Genomic DNA, 11,204 nt, shown 5'->3' on the forward strand with positions numbered 1-11,204 from the left:
ACACTCTAGTAAAAAACAAAAAACAACAGAACTAAGAGGCTGATCATGAAACCTAGCAGTCTCCTGTCCTGCCCTGAGCCCCCAGCCCCCCACCCCCTGTCCTGCCGCACAGGGGTAACGCCTTTTGACTTTCGGTCGTTCATACTTCTCAAGGTTATGCTTATCTTCCCATTTCTGACTTTTTAATTTCATGCATTATTTATTGATCTTCTTTCATGGCAGATGAAGATTTCTCTGTCTCAGACTCCAACCCTCCAATTTGGGCAAAATCAAAAGTCAGTATTTACATTATCATAATTAAATTATGGTTCACAGGAGATGATGCTTCCAATTCCTTCCGTGGGTAATCTTTTTGCTTTTCATTAAGTTCATCTTCGCCCACCCCTTCCCCTTTTTCCCAAAACTCCTCGTTTTCCTATGGAGTCTGCTGCCATCCTCCAAACCCCGTCTCCGCCTGGTGCCGTATTCAGGTACGGGGTTCAGCGGGATTTTTTCTGGGGAGCTCGGTGCTCCTAGGCTGGCTGCACGCTCTTGTCTCTTTGCTGCTCCCCGCCGTGGCTTTCTGTGTCCAGGCTCTGCGGGTTCCTCTTTCTCAGTCTGCACTTCTGTTGAAGCAGAGCATGTGCTCTCAGTTTGTCGAGAAAGGGTGCTTGACAAGGAAACCCTTCCAGTCCTGGCATGTCTACAAATGTTTCCATTCCACTCGTACTCTTTATAGTTTGGGTGTGAATCCAATTCTAGGCTGAAATTTATTTTCCCTCTGAAATTGGCGGTTGTTTTTCCGATTTTAACAAGTCTGGTGCCACCAGAGTTCCGACTCTCTTGTGGATTTCTCTCTGTGGGCTTTGGCCACCTTTTCTTTGCCCCTGGCCCTGATCTGTTCCATTCTTGTGCTGAGTACTCACTCAGAGGACGCCTTCCATCTGGAAATTTGTGTCCTTCCATTCTGGAAAATTGCCCTGCATTGATTCCTTGGTCATTTCTTTCCTATTTTTTCTTCTCTCTTCTGGAACTCCTATTAGTAGCATTTTGCAACTTCTGTTTGTTTCTTAAGTATTGTATATTTTTAAGTAATCTCTGCACCCAGCATGGGGCACAAACTCACAATGAGATCAAGAGTCACATGCTCTACTGACTGAACCAGCCAGGCGCCCTTCTCCTGAATTCTTTCTCTTTTACCTTCTAGGAGATTTCCTTAACTCTAGGTTCCAACTCTTCAATTTCTCTACAAATTTTTTCTCCCGTATGTTTTTTACTTCCAAGAGCCCTTTCTGATTCTTTGATTATCCCTTTGTTTATTGCGCCTACTTGTTTTATGGATGCAGAATTTTCTCTTATGTCCCCTGAGGATATTAATTACAGACTAGGTTTTTTAAAAAAAAAAAATTGGTGTCTGTTTTCTTTGTGTTTGCTTGGTTTGGCCTCCATCCAGACTGGAGGTTTTCTTCAAAACCCTGGGACTCTTTGGCTCTCGGTTCATGGCTGATAGACCGGTGGAATGATCCAGAGATTCAGTGTGCAGAGCAGGACTCGGGCTGGCTCACTCCATCTAGATGGAGGTTCTGAGGTTCTGAGCTGGCTTTTCCCTGGGGCACTTCGCAAACTGAATGTTTGTGTCCTGTCAAAATGATGTTGAAATTCTAACCCCCAAAGTGATGGTGTTTGGAGGTGGGGCCTTTGGGAGGGGATTAGGAGATGAGGGGAGAGCCCTCATGAGTGGGATTAGTCCCCTAAGGAAAGAGACTCAAGAGAGGTCCCTCCTCCTTCCCACCATGTGTGGATACAGCGAAAAGACAGCCATCAGGAGCCAGGAAGTGGACCCTCACCAAGCAGGGAATCTGGCGCCCCTTGATATTGGACTTTCAGCCTCTGTGGTTTATAAGCCACCAGTCTGTGATATTTTGTCATACCGGCCTGGATGGACTAGGGCAGGCACCTCCCTCCAATGTCAGTATCTGAGGTCCATTTTTTTTTTTTAAGTTTTATTTACTTTGAGAGAGAAAGGTGGGGAGAAGGACAGAGAGAGAGAGAGAAAGAGAGAGAATCTGAAGCAGGCTTTGTACTCACAGTGAAGCCTGACTCAGGGCTTGAGCCCTGAGAAATGGTGTCTCAGGGCTCGAACTCACAAACTGAAATTATGACCTGAGCCAAAATCAGGAGTGGGAGGCTTCACTGACTGAGCCACCCAGGCATCCCTCTGAGATCTTTCTTTGGGATCTTTTCTCTGGGGAAGGGATGCCTTGAGGGCTGCAAGTCCTGACTCCCCACCCTGTGCCCGCCCCCCCCCCCGCCCCCACCAGGCTCCCTGCTCCAAGCCAACTGCTGGGCTCTGATGTCTTTAAAATGGAAGACGGTGGGGCACCTGGGTGGCTCAGTCGGTTGAGCATCCGGCTTCGGCTCAGGTCGTGATCTCAGTTTATGGGTTAGAGCCCGGCGTCGGGCTCTGTGCTGACAGCCAGCTCAGAGCCTGGAGCTTGTTTCAGATTCTGTGTCTCCCTCTCTCTCTGACCCTCCCCTGCTCATGCTGCCTCTCTCTCTGAGAAATAAATAAAACATTAAAAAATTAAAAAAAAAAAAAAAAGGAAGACGGCACTGAAGGTAAGGAAGGGCTTTCTAGCTCTCCCTGGACCTGACACCCTTCACTCCCTGTGACCAAGTACTGAACTGGGGAAGGAAGCTGCTCCCCGAGAGAAAGAGAACGACAGAGGCAAAATTCAGGTGCTCGGCCCTTGACAGGAACTTGGAGGGGAGGAGGCCTGCTCTGGGCCTCGGTGACTTCACCTGCACTGTTATTAACACAGTCTGGAGAGGAACTGGGATAGGGTGTAACTCTATCCACTGGCTGCCGGACCTACTTCCCAGGACAGATCTTTCAGGAAAAGGGTCAGCCTGACACACTGGCGGGGGCCAGAGGGAAGGGAAAGCCTGTGGGTTTGCAGTTAGAAGGTGAGGGTCTGCCTCTTGGCTCTGTAACTTCCTGCTGTGTGACCTTGGACACACCACTTCCCCTCTCCCAGCCTCAGTTTCCTCTCTTGCACCATGGGGATAACATTGCCCACTTCCTGCAGTTGCTGTGAGGACGAAACGGGGCAGCTTAGCACACTGTAGGTGCTCACACATTTCTTGTTAGTATATTAAGAGTGATCCCAGAGGCAGAGCTGCCCCTCTACTCCTTCCCAGAACAGGTGTGAGCCCACCCCCCCCTGCTAGGTTAACAGGCTTCCCAAAATAGGTGGGACTTGGGAAGAGACCCTCCCCCTTTCCCTTCCTCCTGTGAGGGACGCCCAGGCCTTCCTGGTTATTCAGATCCCAGGGAGGAGAGGGCTTGAGTGCCGCAGCCTAACCTCCAGGGCTTTGCGCTCTGGTGTCCTGGCTGTCTGAGCGCACCCAGAAGGTCTGCAGAGGCAGATGGGAGCCCCTGGGGCCAGGAGTGTTTATAGCCCCTCACAGCCTCCATCCGGCCCTGAACCTTCCCTCCAATCTGGGGAGCAGGTTCGAAGTCAGGCTGGGAGCCGTGTGAAACCACCTTTTCCCAAAACACGGGGCCAAGAACTGTAAAGCCCAGAGCCTTCCAGGCAGTCGTCCTGGGGCAAGAGGCATGGGGCCCAACTCCCCTCCTGCTGCCTGCTGAAGTGGGGCCTCTACATCACCCAGGACAGACGTCCTGGAGGGCACTTGGGTAGCCAAGGGACTGATAAAGCCTGCAGATGGACGGGCCCATACCACACGCAGGGTCACACAGACATATATGTATGAACATGCACACAGTCGTTCACATTTAGTGCTCTTACACCTCTGACACCACGCCCTCTCCCACACAGGCCTGCTGCTTCTGAGAGAGAACCGTGCCCCTGAAGTTGCACACGTGCACGAACACGCAAACACACAGGTGTATGCTGCTAGCTCCTATCTGCCGTTTAAACTTAAGGCTGTGAGGAAGGGTGAGGGGGTGGTGGAGCAGCGGAGGGAATTTTGTAAAACTGGGCTGCCAAAGAGCACCTTTCAGAGACCCTTCAGCCTCTTCCCACTCACAGTCTTCATCAGAGAAAGGAAATGGCCCAGAGAGTAGAATAACTCACTTAACAGCTAGGCGTTGAGTTTATGACTCTTTTCCCAGAGGTATAGGGACGCAGCCTAGGCTGTTTGGGGGATGACTGCCTTCCAGATATCAACAGCGTCCCCCGGGCATGCCGTGCTGTGACAGGAGCTCACAGCAGTAGAGAAAATTTGAAAGATCCTGGAAGACGGCTTCAGGGTAGAGATGGGGGTGGGGAAGGTTGTCATGTTCCCATGGCAGCCTATCTCGTTGCTATAGCAACACATTTGCCCTCTATTCAACGGAGTCCCGCTTCTGTAATGGTGGAAACACTGTGGTGCTTCTCAGGATGGTGGTGGCCTCATACTCATTCTGGGAAAGAATACTTCCATCCTAGACCAAGCAGGAAAGGAGCCTCCAGAGGCCATCAGCTTTGGATCTTCTTGTGGGCAGAAGGGTGTGGATTTCCTGTCCGTTTCCCTACTGACAAGCCTCTACTTCTTAGTACAGAAACCAACTCCCCAGCTACTGGGGGCCTCCAAGAATGTCCCCACAGGGCAGACTGACCTTTCCTGATGTTCACCACGGCTGATTCAGATGGAAACACTTCCCTCTCAGTGAAGTGGGGGTCAGGTGCTGGTGTCAGGAGACTGATTAGGCTCACCATTCATTGGCCGCATGCCTTCAGTGAGTTATGTATCTTTCTGAACCTCAGGGTTCTCACCTGAAAATGGGGCTACTGCAGGCCCAGTGATTACAAGGATGCAGAAAAGCGATCCAGGTAGAGAACTGGCCGCACCCAGGGCTGTCCCTAGGAGAGGGGGATGGGTGGCCCAGGCCACTCTTGCACACAGACTGGGGCTTCAGGACCTTGGGGCTGGGTGCCCCAGCAGAGGTCTGGCTGGGGGCTGGAGTGATCTTTAAGCTACAGTGGACAGGGTAGGGGTTGGCATCATGTTCCAGATCAAGCTGTCCAACTGGCTGTAAACTTCCCCGGGAAAGGGGAAGGTCCTTCAGCTGTCTTCCCTGGCCTAGACCAGTGCTACTCAAAAGCGTGGGCCACGGGGTCGGGCCCCTCTGCAAAATGTTGTAACCTGCAGGCAATGAGCTAAGTCTAGGAATTAAGAGGACGGCTTCAGCAATTTTAATTTCCAATATAAAATTTCCAAATTTGATATTGCTGAAACACTGAAGCAGCATCCAGTTCCGGTTTCTCTTTATTTTTAAAATTTTCAGTTTTTCAGTGATTCATTGTGTGTGTGTGTTTTTAAGTAGTGATCTGCCCCAGATTGGGGGAAAACAATCTGGTTCTTCTATCTCTGGTGTGAAAAGCACTGAGTTTGATAGCACTAAAGTCATCTTAAATCCAACCAAAGATCCAATTGAGGAGCGAAGGAAAACAATCTAATTAGCGGTGCTGCATGCAAAAATTAGCCGCAATCACACTCAGGTGCATTTCCTTTATTGCTTCAGGACAAATTCCAGCCTCCCTCCCAATGCCCTACCCGCCACACCCCAGCTCAGACTCCTAGTCTGGGGTTTGAAATTCATGCCCCCCTCCCACATCCCCATCCTGCACCTGGCGCTCAGCCAAGCGCAGCACCTCCGCGGATGTTTCCGGGAGGCGCCGTCTGCCGCTTCCCGTAGCGCAGGCCGAAGGAGTTCCAGTTGTAGGTGGACAGGTCCTTCTCCCGCTGAACCAGCACCGCGCCCCGCGGAGCGGGGATCAGGCGGCTGCGGCTGCGAGGGGCGCACAGGCCTGGCCGCTGGGGCTCCGCGGGGCTCTCGGGAAGATTGCACAGCGAGGCCCCTCGCTTGCTGGTCTGAGCTCCGGCGGGCTTCCTCTCCGCGCACCGTGGGCTCTGCTCCCACGGGGCCAGCAGAGCCTGGGGTCCCAGCCGCTGGCCTAGGACAGAGCCACAGGGAGAGGCTGCGGTGAGGCCAGGAGAGACGGCTTTGGGACACCTGCTCGCATCCCTATCCTGTGCTTCCCTTTCGTTGTCCCTGGACTCTAGGAAGCCCAGAGCCCAATGCAGGGCACCCCCAGCAGACCATCTTAGCTCTGGTGGTTAGGTCATTGGCTCCTCTCCCTTTCAACATGGCTCTGGTTTCAGATGTTTTCCAGAATGATCTTAAATGTCTTTTACATTAAATCACTTCCTTTTCGGAAGCAAACGGGGTAGAGCTTGGAAATCAGCCCGCAATTTTTGCCGGACCCTCAGCTTTGCTGCACTTCTTGGCTCACTGCCTGGCCCTCTGTCCTGTCTCTGCCTCAGGGCTCCCCCAGGACTGAGCTCCTTGGGGCCGGTGGGGGCCGTGTTCATTCAGTTCTATCTCGAGTGCTTGAAACAGCAATCTGCACCTGCACGTAGTAGGGCCTCAAATGCTTGTTAAATGTATCAAAGCAAATGAAAAGTTTGTAGTTGCAAAAACGAGAGTCGAAGACCACTGTGCCCCGCACCCCTCCCCAATTACTGCGACCCCTAATAAACTGCAGAGGGACTCAGTGAAGAATGGGAAATTATCTGGGTCACCTTCACCTGCTCAACCCCCTCTCCCCCACAGATATAATCTCTTCCCTTCACACTGAGGGCTAACAAGGCTAATTAGGAGGGCACTTCACATGCAAAGCTTGTTAAATTCACTGTAATGTTTGGCAGTAAAATAGTGCGACTAGCTCTGAGTAGACAGGAACCCCAGCCAATTGTGGCACGAGATTAGTGGAAATGAGGCCTGGTGTGTGAGTGGGTGTGTTGAGGGAGGTAGTTGGCTTTGAGCCCTGCTCCTCAATGCCTTGGCATACTTCGGAGAAGGAGTGTGGGCATGGTTCAGAATTAATGCTAATCTTCCTCCAAGGCCCCTCCCGTCTTGCTTAGGGCCTGGCCGAGGCAGGGAAGGAATGATGGCTTTCTTCCCAGTTACACCCATCATCCCGGCATCCCTTACTGCTCAGGCTACTGTGTGTGGCCTCACTTAGAGCCATTTGCCAAAAAGAGCCAACAGGTCAATGTCCCTGGGGAAGCTGTGAGGTTATTCTCTGGGGGAGCCTCCCTCACCCAGGAAGAACACCCAGATTCCAGGAGAGAAGACACTATTGGCCAAGGACACTGGGGGCCACCTTCTCCTTGCTCTGGGATATCTTATGGGCTCAATGATATCGCACGTGTAGAGGGTACACTCCAAGTTCCATGGCTAGAGAGGAACTGCGGGCCGGAGAGAATAAGCCACATCTAGTGTGCCCGGGAACCTGACCGCCATGCAGTGTGAAGCCCACACCTGTGTCGGCGACTAGCTCATGCCACTCAGAGACATGCTCTTGGCAGCTCTTGCACCTGCCGGGCAGCATTTGATGGACTTTCGGGAGTTTCTTTACCTCTTTGGGCCTCAGTTTCTCCAGCTGATCAGTTTCACAGTGAATTCATAAGGTTGGCAGATATTAAGGATCTGCCCTTTTGTTTAGGTCTTTTTTTCCCCCAAATTCCACACAAAGGGTCTGAGATCCCTGAGAAAAGAAGCTTGCATAGCCAGTTCCTTCCTAGCGGATCTGCTCACACAGGCGTTTGGCACAGAGCAGAGAACACAATGCGAGGAGACCATTAAGAGCTCAGTGGTTAACAAGCACCTGAACCTGGGCGAGCCTTCTGATGCCCAGAACAGCAGTAAGCCATCCCTTACTTGCAAGATCATTGTGGCTCCTAAATGAGGTGCATGTGCTAGTCTTAGGTTCTCATTAAGTGCAGTATTTAACTCACATTGATAGACCAGCCTGAATCTGAGAAACATGGTAACTTATTTTGTAATGGCTCACATGCTCCCCCCTTCCTCCCGGACCATGCATACCTGCAGATCTCGGATTCTCCATGGGTGCCACATTTTCAAATGTCTCCCTGAAGGAGGTGGCACAGAGGAAAAGCAGCAGCTGCCAAGAAACCAGTAAGTTCATCCTGGTCAGAAGACGGGAACTGGCAGTGTCCTGAGGTTAAGACAGAAGGGAAGAGAGGGGACTAAGTCAGGCGCAGGGTGTGGGCAGGGTGCTGGGGCAGAGCCCAGGGTGGAGAAGAAAGCCCTGGACGTGGGGGGCGGTGTGTGGCACTGAGGAGGGAGGGGTGAAGCGAAGCAGGGCAGGGGGTTCCACTGAGTGGAGGGCACTGGGGTCCAGACATCTCTGGAGCCTGGGAGCTCCACGCTGGGCTTGGCAGAAATCCTTCACTTCCTGTGCCCAACTCTCCCGTTAGACTGACACGTCCTGACCCTGGCCCAGTTCCTTCCTGCTGCAACAGAGGTTTGGTTCTTTTCCTTTTCCAAGTAAGAAAGAGGAATCATCTTGTTAGCTCTCATAACCCTGCACAGCCCTGAGGACTGGCATTAAATTGCCTATAACACAGGGAAGAGAAAAAACTTTCCCTGATTTATCAGGTCAGTTGCTACCTTATTCTATTCTTCATGGGCTCCAAGGGGATATGCACTGAATTGATCTGGTGGTTTTGGCTGCTGGGATGGGGGCTGTGGACCCTGACCCACATTTCACCCCCTTTGCCTTGACCCTCTCAGCTCCCCGCCCCCCACCCCAGCTTTCGCAGCTCCCAAGTTGAATTTCTCTTTGGAGAAGTCTCAAGGGGACGCCTGGGTGGCTCGGTTGGTTAAAAGTCCAACTCTTGGTTTCAGCTCAAGTCGTGATCTCATGGTTTGTGAGATCGAGCCCTGCATCGGGCTCTGCGCTGACAGTTTGGAGCCTGCTTGGGATTTTCTCTCCCTATCTCTCTGCCCCTCCCCTGCTTGTGCTGTCTTTCTCAAAAGAAATAATCATTAAAAAAACGCCATCAGCACTTTGATATTGTCCAATAAATGTGGTTAAGGACAAACTGATGGGGAGGCAGGTCAAAAGGATGGACGAAAAGGGTGTCCACTGGAGCCTCTGTGGTTCAAGGGGCAAGTGGAAGGGGCGGGGCTATTGGTGCCCAGCAGCTGCTAATGAATGGTTGTTTAGCCCTGTCTACCCCTTTATTCTTGCCCCCACCCTCATTCCCCACCCTGCACCCTCCAGGACCTGGGCCTGAGGCAGAGAGGAAGACTCCAGAAATGGGATCAAGAACGCTCAAATCCTGGGGCGCCTGGGTGGCTCAGTCAGTTGAGAGTCCACCCTCCACTCGGGTCATGATCTCACGGTTCATGAGTTTGAACCCCGCTCCGGGCTCTGTGCTGACAGCTTAGAGCCTGGAGCCTGCTTCGGATTATGTGTCTCCCTCTCTCTCTGCCCCTCCCCTGCTCATGCTCTGTCTCTCTCAAAAATAAACATTAAAAGAAAAAACATTCAAATCTGGCTCCAGCTCTGCCCCCCTCCCAGTGGGATGTGAGTCACCCCCATCTCTGGACCATATTGCTCCTCTGTGAACTAAGAGCACTGCATCAGACTGGACACCAACTGTCCCCTCAGATAGTCGTTTTTCCTTACAGACTTTGATGCTGTGACACTCTTGAAACCCAGACAAGTTTTTGCACCTGCTTTTAAGCCCTGGGTGGGTATGGAGGAGAGAGGCAGGATCAGTTCATTAGAGAGAGCAGTGTAAAACCATTTCTTTTGTGGCTTCAGACCATGGATGCACACGGTCCCCGTTAGTTCAGAGATCATTCCTGAACTAAGTGCTGTGCTAGGTGCTAGGAGTGCACAGGTGTGCTAAGACCCAGGGTTGCCTGTTCCCAGCTCCTCCCCCAAGATCTAGCTCAAGAAATGGAGTCGTCTTAGCCGACCATTTCAAAATAACACTGGAAATGATAGGCTGGCGGCGTGTGGGTGCCCAGGGGTCTGTGGGAGCCCGTGGGGGTTCATCCTGGAGTGGGGGGCAGGCCGGTTTGGCACAGGGGGCGCTGTTCCTGAGCACTGGTCAGCTGCATGAATACAGGGTTAAGGAAGGCACTTCCAGCAGGGGTGCAGGAGCTGGCCAGGAGGGGACCGCATCCTCTAGCCTGCCGGGAAGACAGAGCTTTGTTGGATTGTTGGAGAGAAAGACTGTGGGTGAGGCTAGAGAAGGGGTACAGGGGGCTTCACCCCAGAGTAGGCTGAGCCCGAAGAGGGCATGTGTGTGTTGCATTTCAGGTGAAGCATTCTGGCTGCTTATGCGCAGAGTGGGATGGTGAGGGGTGAGTAGGTCTAAGGTTAATGTTCCTTCTTCCAAGCTCCAGGCACCCCGTAGCGCTTCCTCCCCATGATAGAAATCACCGTCGCAGGTGAGCATGCGCACGCAACCCCGCCCCAGCACGGGCATTTAACACACGTGATAGAGTTGAATTGTTTGGAAAAGAACCTTCAGCTTTCACGGGTCCTGGAGAGGCTAACCCGCTGTAGGCAATTTTTGTGCCGCCCTCCCCCACCCCAGGCTACATACCTGATCAGTAAAAGATTCCAGGTGTGGCGAGAAAGCTTTGGAAGTGAGGTGGCTTCCTTCCTGGGGTGACCCCCAGCTCGTGGTGCAGGTGTCTAGCAGGGTGCATAGGCGCTCTTGGGTTAGGCTTGTACTTGCCATCCAGAAGTTGGGGGAGCGGCTTGGAGGAGTCCTGTGGAGCCCATGGGCCCTGAGGGCTTCCCTAGCTCCCTCCAAAAGCTCCCGTGACCTCTCATCCCAGCCAGAACGCACTCATTGCTCTTATTCCTTCCACTGTAAGATCCTGGTTTCATAAATCTGAGTCAGGGTATTCACTGACTAATCCCAGAATAATCTGATATCAGGAAGGATCATCGCCCCCTTTGCCTGTCTGGGCTACAACCGCTGGTCTTATAACTACATTCCCTCTCCCAGCTCTGGAGCCTCCCTGGGGCTGGGCAGACCCCTCTCCAAGTGTGGATGCCCCCGGGCACCTACCTTGGGTCTGTCCAGCAGGTAGGCAGCTCCGCGGGTCTCCAGGTGCTTCTTGGGTTGGTGAACACGCACAGAGAGAGGAGCTGGGCTCCAGGGTTCACGCTCACCAGTGCCCTGATTGCGTCCCTTTTATAAAGCCTGGGGTGACGTCTCCAGGCATAGGCCCACCTCTGCCTCCTCCCCGCACTCAGACCCCTCAGAAAGCAGAGCGTATGCTGTCTCCCACTGCCTGGCTCTCAGCACTTGAAAGCAGCCTCTTTCTCCCCCTCCAGAAGCCCTCCAAGGCTGGCTTTCTGATTCCCACTGGTCCTTCC

General features: G+C 52.6%; 1 protein-coding gene across 1 annotated transcript; it reads right to left on the reverse strand.

Annotated features, from left to right (window-relative positions):
• Positions 1-5,622: 5,622 nt before the first annotated feature.
• Positions 5,623-7,979, reverse strand: KISS1 (KiSS-1 metastasis suppressor). Its single transcript, XM_039227442.1, has 2 exons — positions 7,877-7,979; positions 5,623-5,942 (listed from the first exon to the last, which is right to left on the reverse strand). The coding sequence occupies exons 1-2, from the start codon at positions 7,977-7,979 to the stop codon at positions 5,623-5,625; spliced, it is 423 nt and encodes a 140-aa protein (XP_039083373.1).
• Between the last annotated feature and the right edge of the window lie 3,225 nt (positions 7,980-11,204).

The sequence above is a fragment of the Hyaena hyaena genome, unplaced genomic scaffold (assembly GCF_003009895.1).
Source record: "Hyaena hyaena isolate Hyena2069 unplaced genomic scaffold, ASM300989v1 scaffold_28, whole genome shotgun sequence".
NCBI lineage: Eukaryota > Metazoa > Chordata > Mammalia > Carnivora > Hyaenidae > Hyaena > Hyaena hyaena.

What these genes read in the sequence shown, in the direction of transcription:
- KISS1 (XM_039227442.1), bottom strand. Translation starts at nt 7,979, where the DNA reads ATGAACTTACTGGTTTCTTGGCAGCTGCTGCTTTTCCTCTGTGCCACC. An exon ending in GGAGAATCCGAGATCTGCAG is followed by an intron (nt 5,943 to 7,876) that starts GTATGCATGGTC and finishes GCTCTGTCCTAG; the next exon opens with GCCAGCGGCTGGGACCCCAG.